The sequence below is a fragment of the Hylobates moloch genome, unplaced genomic scaffold, assembly GCF_009828535.3.
Source record: "Hylobates moloch isolate HMO894 unplaced genomic scaffold, HMol_V3 SCAFFOLD_12, whole genome shotgun sequence".
NCBI lineage: Eukaryota > Metazoa > Chordata > Mammalia > Primates > Hylobatidae > Hylobates > Hylobates moloch.
Genome location: NW_026652287.1, coordinates 24391439 through 24404297, shown reverse-complemented (window position 1 = coordinate 24404297; position 12859 = coordinate 24391439). Strand labels below are relative to the sequence as shown.

The following is a 12859-nucleotide window of genomic DNA, read 5'->3' as shown; positions in this document are numbered from 1 at the left end:
AGTTGAACGATTGGGTCACAGCCACGCAGCACACAGGTATTCCTCTTCCACCCTCCTGCTGTTCTTGGCGGGCCTGGCTGGACTGAGAAAGGGAGGGCCCTTCCCCACTGAGTGAGACAGAGGCCATTGTGTGTTATGAAACCCAAACCTCTGGGGCCCCCTCCGGGTGGAGGTGGGATCGGTGGGGGGGAGGGGCTGCAGGGGATGGCCCACTGCCCCCCAGCCCCAGGGACCCAGCACATGCTCCCAGCCCCAGCCACATCTGGATTCCAGCTGGCAGCTCCTGAGGCCCAGGGTGCGGGGGAGAAGTCGCTGCAGGAACTTGCCATCAAAGACCAAGAGGAGTTTTGTGGGTGGGGAGACAGAAGGCAGAGGCCGACTGCAGGGCCAGGGCTGCCTCCTACTCCCAATCCCGGCCAAGGGTGCAGTGAGGGGGGCATTGTCCATGAGACCAGTCCCAGTCCTCAACCACCTGCAGGGGAAACAGACAGGCGAGTGATTCTCTCACGGCCACAGTCAGTGGCAGAGCTGGGCATGGAACCTGGGTCTGCGTGGCCACAAGTCCAGAGCTGGTGCTCCACCCCTGGGGACATGAGTTCCAGCCCATTCCTCGGGATCACCAGTCTTTCCTTTCTTTCCCACATCGATCTGTCCCTTCACCCTCCAGGGCTGGGCTGATGTGTCTCCCCGGAAAGTTGTCCCCATCCCCATGCAAGAGCCCCTCCCCAGCAGGCTCATTCCCCCCACCCCCCAGAAAACTGGTGAGACTTCAGGCCAGAATAAAGGTTTATTGTGCTGGTGCATTATATCTCAGCACCTGGAGAGCTGTGCAGAGGTTGGGGGAGTCCCAGATGGAGGGATGGGGGAGAGGACCCCCCGCCAGAGCCTCCCTAAAGCAGGACGGAGCCCAGGCTCCCTGTCGAGGACTGACGAATATTGTGGACACAGGCTGCCAGACAATGTGTGAGCGACGGGGGGTGGCCAGGGCCCCCCTGCTCCAGGCTGGGCGTCAGAAACCCTTCCCCAGCCCCTCGGACTTCCCCAGGGTGGAGGTCCCCTCAAACACAGCCCCTCAGCTTCTAGGCTGCTTTGGAGGCCAGATAGGAAGAGTTCCATTCATTCACCCTGATCCCAGCAGCAGTAGCGGGATGAGAAACTCACCCCCAGGCAGGGGGTGCTTGGGAAGCGCTTGAGAGGGTTTAAATGCCCTACACCCCACATCCCTAATCCTGGACCAACCGGAAACAGGGGGCCACCTTCAGGAAAATTAAGAGCAGTATTTTCCAGAGTGGGTGCTGCAGGATTTTACCCTGCAGCTGTTTTAAAAAGTAGTTTGGGCCGGGGCGGTGGCTGACGCCTGTAATCCCAGCACTTTGGGGGGCCGAGGCAGGTGGATCACCTGAAGGTCAAGAGTTCCAGACCAGCCTGGCCAACATGGTGAAGCCCCATCTCTACTAAAAATACAAAATTTAACTGGGCGCAGTGGTAGGCACCTGTAATCCCAGGTACTGAGGCAGGAGAATCGCTTGAACCTGGGAGGCGGATTGCACTGAGCCAAGATTGCACCAAGATTGTAACCACTGCACTCCAGCCTGGGTGACAGAGCGAGACTCCGTCTCAAAAAAAAAAGGAAAAGAAAAAAAAAATCTTGCTTCTGAAGAGTGCCTCGGGAACCTAGTTTGGGAAATACTCATTTAGGGACCTGTCGTAATGTGTACAGGGGTCCTCTCACAGACGTGTCCTAATTAACCACACCCACTTCTGCTGCTGGAGCTCTGAGCACAGGCAGAATGACACTAAAATATTCAGCATTGAAAGGACACAAGATGGGAACCATTTGCAGTTCCAAAATACTGCTTCACGCCAGGCTGCATGTTGCCTTATGAACGCTGGGCACCTCGGCATCTCTCATCCAAACTCTTCCAAAACTCCCACTTATTCTTTACTCCCTTGATGGAAAAGTAGTGATGTTTGCCCCACGAATGACCTGTGACATATGATTCCCAATTGATGTGGCTGATTTAGTGGACTGTTTTTTGTTTTTATAGAGATGAGTCTCACAATGTTGCCAGGGCTGGTTTTGAACTCTTGGTCTCAAGTGATGTCCGGACTTGGCCTCCCAAAATGCTGGGATTACAGGCGTGAGCCTCCACACCCAGCCTTGAGGGATGTTTTATCCTGGCTGTCACAGGGACATGTGCCCTCCCTCACTTTGTCAGGGGAGCTGTGCTGTAGGATGTAGCCCTTTGGGGCTGCTGAGGTGAAGGATGATGGCACTTGGTAAGATTCCTCCGGGGGACTGGGGACCAGCATTTCTGCCTGCTGTAGAATCAGCACATGCTGGGATTGGCACCACAGGGCGGCCAAGGAGGGAGTGTCAGGAAGCAGTCAGGGCCGAAGGCCTTTTCATACCCCGGGAGGTGACCACTTGGGGCCCCGACGGTCAGGGCTGGCAGCCCGGGAGGACTGTTAGACACTGGGGTGGACGCTGCTGCAAGCACAGGGGCTTTCGGGGGCACCTTCTGGTTGCTGGGCTTCCTGGGCTAACAAGAGAGACCCTTCCAGCTCCCCTTGACCCTCACTGGCCACCAGAGCCCCCTCAAGCACCCCTGAGCACGGCTCCTCCTGCGCCTCTGGTATCTCCACTGGGACCCCATGTCCCTGGACTTCCTGGTCCCCCTCCTGGCTGCCCTTCTCCTCTTCCTCTGCCCCCCTGCCCTCCACCATCCTGGCTCCGTCCCCACCGCCCAGTGCAGCCCTGGTTGGGGACTTGAGGTTCTGAGTGGCGGCCAATATGTCGGCCTGGAGCTGCCGGGAGGAATCCAGGGCTTCCTCAGGCCGGCTGTCGGGGGCTCTGTCGGGGACCTCACTGAAGGCCCGGGGGCCCCCGGCCCGGTCACTCTGGTCCACGTACTTCTTCTTGGGGAAGGATGACGGGTAATAGGCTGAGGCCTTGTGCTTCTGCCGGGTGATGACCGCGGCACAGACGATGAACATCAGCAGAAAGGCCAGGGAGCCCACCACAGCAATCAGCATCACGTACTGGCGGAAGAAGTCCACGATCCCATCCAGGAAGTTGGTGGGGGGTGATGGGCCCCCCAGGGTTGTGGGCTGGGGCCCCATCGATGTGGGGCTGAGGGCCGGGGTCCAGGGTGGCGGGAGGCTCGGGGAGGAGGCCGACGAGCCCTCAGCCTCCCCACTACCCGCCACATCCTCCAGGAACGTGGCCTTCAGGGGCACAGAGTGGGCGTCAGTAGTGGGCACAGACCCCAGGAGCAGCAACAGAGGGATGAGGAGGCTGGGGGCTGCTGCCGAAACCATGGTGCCCCCAGGACCTGTGAGACAGGGGGGAAGAGAGAAGTCATGGCGGGACTCTAGAGTGTCAGGATTCAGAAACAGGCTCACCAGCCCCCAGGAGGAACAGGGAGCATGAAACACCTTCTAGCAAGTCCCTTCCATTCCCAGGGCCTGAGCCCGGCTGGTTCAGCTGTGGAGTACAGATGTGCTCCCCCACTTTCCTGGAGGTCCCGGAGGTCAGGGGCTGAATCTTATTCATCTGGGCCTCCCCAGGGTTTGGCCCGATATCTGGTATACAGTAAGTGCTCAATAAATGTACCCTGATTGGCGTGGCTGAATTAATAATGATAACTTACACTTTTGTGGCTTTATGTGTCAGCCACTGTTTTAAGTTTCTTACATGGAATTTCTCAATGAATCCTGATCGCTGCCCAGTGTGGGAGGTTCTATGATTAGCCCCATTTTGCAGATGAAAAAACTGAGGCTGAGAGGGACGTGGTGACTTGCCAGAGAAGAGTTGGGTCTGGATCCAAGCAGAAAGTGAGAAATGATGGCAGGGCTGAGTAAGTGAGAAACCGAGTGAGTGACCGAGGTTGCTGAGTGACACCTCACCCCCTACCCACAACTCTGGGACCCTTCCCTCCAGCCCCCAGCCTCTCTGTGGTCCCGTTCCCCTCAGGGTCTCGTCCTATGCACTGGGCGGCCAAAGTGGCTCCACGCGGCCACAACCTGGTGGTTCAGGGGCTTTCTCAAACCTTCCGCCAGCCCAGCTCCACCTTATTCTGCAAAAGATTCCTAGCAGGGCGGGCGCAGTGGCTCACACCTGTAATCCCTGCACTTTGGGACGCCAAGGTGGGCAGATCACTTGAGGTCAGGAGCTCGAGACCAGCCTGGCCAACATGGTGAAACCCTGTCACTACTAAAAATACAAAAATCAGCCAGGCATGGTGTTGTGCCCCTGTAATCCCACCTACTTAGGAGGCTGAGGCAGGAAAATCGCTTGAACCCGGGAGGCGGAAGTTGCAGTGAGCCGAGATCGCGCCACTGCACACTCCAGCCTAGGCGACAGAGCGAGAACCTATCTCAAGAAAAAAAAAAAGATTCCTAGGGTTTGAAGCTTCCAGGTCTCTGAGCTAGGCAGGGGTCATGGATGCCAGGGGCATGCATAGACAGCCCCCTGTGGCTGCCCTCACAAGCAGGAGCCAGGATGGGCCCCGGGGTGGGGAAGTCCTGGTTCCCGAGACAAAGCTGAGCCGCCGATGAGCCCCACCTCCACTAGATGGGAACTAGATGAGCCGGGGGCCTCCCTGCCCCGATGGAAGGCTGCTCCCGGGTGAACCCCAAGACCCCACCTGGCCCAGACAGCCCGGCTGATGAATTAATTCCTCATAGCCAGAGTTGATAGAGGAGCTGAGTTTCAAAACACTATCTCTCCCAGCCGATGTGAGCTGGGGGCTCCCAGCTGCTCAAACCCAGGGACAATTCACTGTGCTGTCCTGTGAGAACCCCTGCCCCGCCCAGGCTCAGGTCCCAGAAGCTGGCTTGGGTCTAGAAGCTTCAACACGGAAAAGCCTTAGGATATCCTGTCCTGAGGCCTGAGGGAACTGAGGTGGAGAGACAGAGGCCCAGAGAAGGCAAAGGGCAGGCCCAGGGCCACACAGCAAGTTCCGGGCTGGAGGAGGAAGCCAGGTTCCCAAGGCCTTGGCTATGGTCACATCTCCAGCACCTGGGCCTCAGGGCCTGCTTGGTGAAGCAGAGGACACTACCTTCCCCACAGGTACCATGAGGATTCTGGAGGTGAGGTAGGAACCAGGTTGGGCCATTTAGGGGCTTGTTCCAGGTGACCTGAGGCTTCTCTGTGACATGGCTTTCATTGAAATTAATTGCATCAGCCGGGTGTGGTGGCTCATGCCTGTAGTCCCAGCACTTTGGGAGGCCAAGGTGGGAGGATCATCTGAGCTCAGGAGTTCAAGACCAGCCTGGTCAACACGGCAAAATTCTGTCTCTACTAAAAACACCAAAAATTAGCCAGGCCTAGTGGCACACACTTGTGGTCCCAGGTGCCAAGGAGACTGAGGTGGGAGAATCGCCTGAGCCCGGGAAGTTGAGGCTGCAGTGAGCGGAGTTGGCGCTGCACTCCAGCCTGTGTGACAGAGCAAGAACCTGTCTCAAAAAAAAAAAAAAAAAGAAAAGAAAAGAAAAGAAAAAAAGAAATTAAATGTGAACAAACTGGCTTACATGGCAAAAAATAAAACAATAATTCCAGGACATAGAAAGAGGCAAAATTGGCCAGGCGTGGTGGCTCACACTTGTAATCCCAGCACGTTGGGAGGCCGAGGCTGGAGGATTGATTGAGGGCAGGAGTTTGGGCAACATAGTAAGACCCCACCTCTACAAAAAAATAAAAAAGTAGCCAGGCCTGGTGGTGTATGCATGTAGTCCCAGCTACTTGGGAGGATCGCTTGAGCCCAGGAGTTCAAGACCAGCCTGGGCAATGTAAGGAAACCTCCATATCTATGAAATATATTAAATTATTTCAATTTTTAAAAAAAGAGACAAAGCTTCTCAGGGGCTCATTTTAAATGAGCTGGTCACCCGTGCTTTCCTCGCGGGTACTCATCTAAGCCCTTTTCATGCCTTTAATCCTACAGGAGCCCTGGGGCAGCTTCATTATCCCCATTTTACAGATGAGGAAACGGAGGTTCAGAGACAGTGACTTCCCCAAGGACAGACAGATGGTGAGTAGCTGAGCTGGGATCTGAATCTTCCTCTGTCTGATCCCAGGAGTTTACATGCACATTCACACACACCACACTCACACTCATACACAGCCATACACACACATGCACACCCACCACACACACAACCATTCACACATGCCACACACTCACACACACATCCCCAAACACACCCCACACATAATCATGCACACACATGCCACACACTCACACACACCCATATACACACATGCACAGACTATGCACACAATCATACACACACATGCACACACCCCACATGCAACTATGCACACACATGCCACACACACTCACCCATATACACACATGCATATACTACACACACAATCATATACACACATGCACACACACAAACATGCACACACACCACACATACCCATATACACCCCACACACAACCACGCACACACATGCCACACACACACACCCCTATACACACATTCACATACTACACACAATCATACACACATGCACACACTACACATATATGCATACACTCCACATACACAACCATACACATACACCACACACACTCACCTACACAACCACACACACATGCACACACCACACACTCTGAGCCAGGAATGGCTTGTTCCCGCTGGTGGACATCACCTGTCAGATGCTAAATGAGGAAAGGACCCCCTCCCCTCTCTGGCACCTGTTAGCAAAGGTTCCTACAGACAACCTTGAGCTTTAGGGTCTGTGACCTGCCAGTCCCCTCTCTGCCTCCCACCCCCAGTCAAGCCCAGGAGAGAGCTTTCGTGGCAACAACTACCACTTCTCACTGCAGAGGGCAGCTGGGACCACGGGTGGCTGGAGACCCACTCAAGTTCTGGCTGAGTCAAGAATCCCAGCTCCATCGCATCCAGCTCTGTGGTCTGGCTCCTGTGGGCCTCACATTCCCCATCCATAAGTTGGGACAGGGTGACCACAGGTAGCGCCTCTCAGAGCTGTTAGAGCCAAATGAGACAACTTTCAGAGAGTGCCTGGTGCAGAGTAGCTGAGCCCCGAGGAAAGATGGGGTCTGGGGTAGCTGAATTCCTTCCCTAGCTGAGCTCCAGGTTCAGCCAGCAATTTCCCACCCTGAGTCGACAAATGAGCACCGTCGCCGGATGGGAACACGCGCTCACTGTCTGTTCCGGCCGCCACCCAGGAAAAGACCAACCTTTTCACCCCGTTCTGTGAAACCTCTTCAGCTCTGGCCGCCGAGGAATGCAGAACCAAACACACACATGCACACACAAACACATACACATGCACACATACACCTACACACACACATGCACACATACACCTACACACACATACACATGCAACACACACACACACAGACACACACACGAAGTTGGAGGCACAGGGCAAGAAAGGAGAACACACAAACTGCCACTGGCTCTTTAAGGCTGAGACCCTGACTCTCAGAGTCCCCTGCACCCCACAACCCCTCCTGGCTTTCAGGGAAAGGTGGGGGCAACGTGTGGAGGACCCAGCCCCACCTGCAGTCAGCAGAGCCTCAAAAAAGATGGTTGTGTGGCCCTGGACAGTCCCTGCCCTCTCTGGGCCTCAGTTTCCCATCTGTGGAATGAAGCACTGTTCTGGACAGCTCTGAAGTCATTATTCTGCCTACCAGGTACCCCCCACCTCCCCCCTGGACCCTGATTTTTTCAAGGGCTCAGAATCTCACAGGCCATTAGGAGCTGGGATCAGGTGCAACGTTTCTTGCTTCACCTTAGAGGTAACTCAGGTCCAGAGACTGGAAACAGCCTGCCCAGGTCACACAGAAAGTCAGGGGTGAGCCCGGCAGAGCCCTGGACAGAGAAGCCTGTCTTGGTATATCCCAGAGGAGGTCACTTCCCGGCTATGTGTCCTTGGGCTGGGCATGTCACCTCTCTGAGCCTCAGTTTCCATATCTGTACAATGGGGATAAGAGCCACATCCCTGGACTGCTGTTAGGACAAGATGCGGCCATGCCTGGCACATAGTGGGTGCCAATTAGCAGGTACCACGTGATTGCCCAGGACTCCCTGCCTGGGGACATGTCAGGCAGGGCTGGCCGTGTGTAAGTGTGACAAATGCCCTAAGATGGTCCTGAGTATGTGGAGGAGTGCAGATCCACCCCTGAGGCCTGGGGACCCCAAGACTTGAAGCTAGGGGACCGGGGGCTGCCCCACCCCCACCCAGAGACTGGTGGCCTTTGGGGGAGGGGCGGCCCACGGAAACCTGGCTTCAATTAGTGGCCTTGTGTGGGGGAGGGGGTTCTGGTTGGAGCACTGCACATGCCCCTGACCCCAGGGCCAGCCAAGGACAGGGACCTGGGCCCCTGGAGGTCTGGATGGGGAAGGGGGTCCTGGGGGCACAATCCCTCTCCACACACACACACACAGAGCAGCATGGACACACAATATAAAGACACACAACACAGGCACACCGACTCACACAGCACTGAGACACCCGACAGCGCTCTCATGGCCTATGCACACAATACACAGAGAACACACACGGACACACAACACATACACATACACAACCCCCTGACACACAGCCGATCCCTGCACACAGGACAATACCGTCCACATCACCCTCACACAGATCCTGGAAGCAACAGCCTGGAGTCCACTTGCAGAGAAGTGGAAGCAACACACCCCCTATACCAAGGCCCCAGCCGCACACACACAAAACTCTGGCCCACCCTGGCCCACCCCAGCACCGCACATGGGACTCAGATTCCACCACACTCATGCACACAACACCAAACACACACTCAAAGCCCACACACACTTAGAGAGGCCCCCCAGAGTGCTCCGACAGTCCCCAGTCCCTAAGCTCCAAGATAGCTCCAGGCTCTCAGGACAGAGGAGGGGACCCCAGGACTCACCAGTTCCTTGGCGTACAGGACTGAGTGCTCCTGCCGAATGGAGCGAGAGTGGGGGGTGCCTGGGCTGGAAGAGGCAGTCCGTGCTGGTGCCCGGGGCTGCTCTGGGCTGGCGCCTGCCCGCCCTCCCTCCTCCCGTCCCTCCTCCCGTCCCTCCTCCTTCCTCCCTCCCCGGCTGGGCCGCAGGGCCAGCTTGATTTCATTAAGAGGGTTTGGGGTGGGGACAGGGGGAGGGGAGGGGCTACTCTTGGGCCACACGCAATCCCACCCTTGCTCACACTCCCGCTCTGGGGAAGACCAGATGCGGCACTTCCTCCCTGACCTCGGGTCCCCAGGGCAGGCTGAGACAGACAGACAGACAGACAGACAAGGCTGTCCTGCAGCGCTCCCCCAGACAGTGAGCTGGGGTTCTGCCCACCCTGCTGCGCAATACCCTCCAAAGGGGACAATGTCAGGGAGGTTCAGAGGCCTCTGGAAGTGGGAAGGAAAATTCCCCGTCCTTGTGTGGCTCAGGCTTCCAGGCTCAGGGTGCAGCGTGGCAGCTGGGATTCGTTTTAGAGAGAGGCCTGATGGTGGGTCCAAGCCTGAGACAGGGAGCCCAGCTCTGCCCTTCCCTCTCCAGACATCAGTTTCCCATTTATAGCGATGGGCAGGAAGCTTTCTGGGCTACCCCTGACCCTGATGTTCTGGGATCTGTGGCCCGTGCACAATGTCCCCAAATAATAGTAGCTTGACTAGGAGTTGGAGCCCCATTTCACAGAGGGGGAAAGTGAGGCAGGGTGAGTTCTAATGGTTCAAGCAGGGTCCTGAGGTGAGTCAGTGGCAGGCCTTGGAACCAGGACATCTGGCTGACCTGAGGAGTCCTGTGGATTAGCAGCCCCTTGCATTCATTCATTCATTCATTCATGCATTCATTCAGCAAGTACTCAATGAACACCTGTAGCAGGCCACGCACTGTGCTAAGCAGGTTCCAGAGGCGAATCAGGCACAGCCCAGCCTTGGGGAGCTCACAGACTCCCAGGAAGAAGGACACCGAGGTAAATTACTTTTTTGCCAAACAGAAAAGGGTCAGGTCAAGGGCTCAGAGAACCCCAAGACAGAGAGATCAATCCCCCAAGGGAAAGAGGCAGGAAGCCATCCTGGAGGGCATGCCTGTGAATGAGCAGGAGCGGGAAAAGCAGGCCCTGGAAAGGCATTCTGCATGGAATGACCAGCGTGGGTAAAGGTATGGTGGCTGGGAATGCCACCACGCACAAGCCACCGCAATTAGATTAGGCTGGAGCATGGACCAAAGAGAGGATCATGTAGTAAGGGTCGGAGACATTGACAGGAGCCGGGCTAAAGTCTCGGAAGGTTGGAGGCAGTACGGAGCCAGTGCGGGTTTGGAACAGGGGAGAGCGTGAAGGATGAGTGCGTGCACTCTGGGTAGGAACCAAGCCTAGATTATCATTGTTCCCTGCAATGGTCCCAGCAGCCCTCACTCACCCCCAGAAAACTGGGACACTCATTTGCTTGGGATATAAAATCAGAGACTTTCCCATCTTCTCTGGAAATCACCCCAAACCCTGCATCTTACAGGGAACAGGGAACCATCCACCAATACACGCACACACACATTCATGCACACACATGTCCCAGGGGCAAGTGGCCACCCACAGACATGTTGTAGTGGCTGCGCCCACTTTAAGGTGGCCAGGGGTGTTCCAGGCCTACCTGACCTGTCTTAGACCAGACATGGGGTGGGCAGGGGCAGCCAAACCTCCCCCAGGGCCCACCAGCAGGGGACGAGGCCCTTACCCAACATTCTGAGGGCTGCAGTCTGGGGACCCTGGGACGTCGAGGAGCAGGGACACAACCAACCCAAATAGAGCCTGCTCCCTGTACAGGTGGCCCCGGAGGCCCAGCCTGAGGGAAGCTCTCGGAGTCCCCTTCCCCTCATTCTGTGCTTCTCCCTCCTGGGCAGAGCATCCCCCTGAAGGAGGGGTAGTAAGGGTTGGAGACATTGGCAGGAGCTGGGCTAAAGTCTTGGAAGGTCACCTAGGAGGCAGTAGGGAGTCAGTGAGGGTTTGTTCTGGGATCTGTGGCCTCACAATGCCCCCAGTGATAGTAGCTTGAATAGGGGTTGGAGCCCCATTTCACAGAGGGGGAAAGTGAGGCAGGTGAGTTCTAATGGTTCAAGCAGGGATCTGAGGTGAGTTAGTGGCAGGCCCTGGAACCAGGACGTCTGGCTGACCTGAGGAGTCCCGCGGATTAGCAGCCCCTTACATTCATTCATTCATTCATGCATTCATTCATTCATTCATTCATCCAGCAAGAGGCAGACAGACCCACTTCAAATCCTGCCTCCACCATGTCCTGCCCCACATGGAGCCTCTGTTTCCTCCTCTGTAAAATGGAGATGGAGACTCCCTACTACTCGGAAGCTGGCGGGGGAAGGCAGAGGAGCTAGGGAGCATGCATGTGCTCAGCGATGTCAAAAGCACAGGCCACGGCCAAGCGTATAGTTCCCCGTTGCTGCTGTAACAAATGACCACAGATTAGAGGCCAGAAGCCACTCACATTCATGGTCTTGCAGTTCTTGTGGTCAAGAGTCCCAAACGGGCCTCGTGAAGCTAAAAATCAAAGTGTCAACAGGGCTTGCGTTCATTCTGGAGTCTTTGGGGGAGAATCTGTTTTTTTACCTTTTCAAGTTTCTAGAAGCTGCTGGCATTCCTTGGCTCTTAGGCTTCTTCCTCCACCCTCCCGGCCAGTGGTAGCAGGCGGGGTCCTTTTCATACCGCCATCTCTCTTCCAGTTCCCTTTACCACATTGAAGGCCCCTAGTGATGACATTGGCCCCACCCTGATGATCCAGGATAATCTCCCTGAGAGCCTTAATTAACCATATCGGCAAATCCCTTTTGCCAAATAAGGTGTGACACACTCAGCTGGGTGCAGTGGCTCACACCTGGAACCCTTGCTACTCAGGAGGCTGAGTGGGAGGATCACTTGAGGCTAGGAGCTCAAGACCAGCCTGGGCAATCTAGTGAGACCCTGTCTCTAAAAATTTTTTTTAATTAGCTGGGTGCGACACATCCCTATGATCCCAGCTACTTGGGAGGCTGAAGTGGGAGTATTGCTTGAGCCCAGCAGTTCAAGGCTACAGTGAGCTATGATCGTGACACTGCACTCCAGCCTGGGTGACAGAGCATGACCTCAAATCTTAAAAAAAAAAAAAAAAAAAAAATGGTAACATACTTCCAGGTTCCAGGGATTAGGCTGTAGGCATCTTTGTGGGGAGGGGCATTATTCTGCCTGCCACCCCAAGTTGAATATTACTATTACTGGCTCCCTATGGGGCTGGAATCATCCACCCGCAAAGCACTCGGTTTTGCTCCCCCAGCACCGTGCCTCAAACACAGCAGGCCCCTTATGTGCTTGTGGGGAACTGAATGAATGCAGGAAGCCCACTTGGTGGACACAGAAACTGTGGTTCATGCTGGTGCGACCTGCCCAGAATCAGTTAGCATGTTGGGAGGTCAGAGCCCTTTTTTTCTGCAGCAGCCCCCGTGTCAGAAAATCTGGAAATGGAAGGCCCGGCGCGGTGGCTCACATCTGTAATCCCAGCACTTTGGGAGGCCGAGGCAGGCGGATCACGAGGTCAGGAGATCAAGACCATCCTGGTTAACACAGTGAAACCCTGTCTCTACTAAAAATACAAAAAATTAGCTGGACAAGGTGGTGGGTGCCTGTAGTCCCAGCTACTCAGGAGGCTGAGGCAGGAGAATGGCGTGAACCCGGGAGGCGGAGCTTGCAGTGAGCCGAGATTGCGCCACTGCACTCCAGCCTGGGCCACAGAGCGAGACTCCGTCTTAAAAAAAAAAAAAGAGGCCGGGCGCGGTGGCTCACGCTTGTAATCCCAGCACTTTGGGAAGCCGAGGCGGGCGGATCACGAGGTCA

General features: G+C 55.7%; 1 protein-coding gene across 1 annotated transcript; it reads right to left on the bottom strand.

The window, feature by feature from the left end:
- Positions 1 to 779: 779 nt before the first annotated feature.
- Positions 780 to 9012, bottom strand: TMEM119 (transmembrane protein 119). The gene is made up of 2 exons (XM_032168779.2): positions 8925 to 9012; positions 780 to 3335 (listed from the first exon to the last, which is right to left on the bottom strand). Exon 2 carries the CDS (start codon positions 3319 to 3321, stop codon positions 2470 to 2472), a length of 852 nt encoding a protein of 283 aa, XP_032024670.1. The 5' UTR covers positions 3322 to 3335; positions 8925 to 9012; the 3' UTR covers positions 780 to 2469.
- Positions 9013 to 12859: the final 3847 nt, after the last annotated feature.

Excerpts from the sequence above, each read along its gene's own strand:
- TMEM119 (XM_032168779.2), bottom strand. The coding sequence starts at position 3,321 with ATGGTTTCGGCAGCAGCCCCCAGCCTCCTCATCCCTCTGTTGCTGCTC.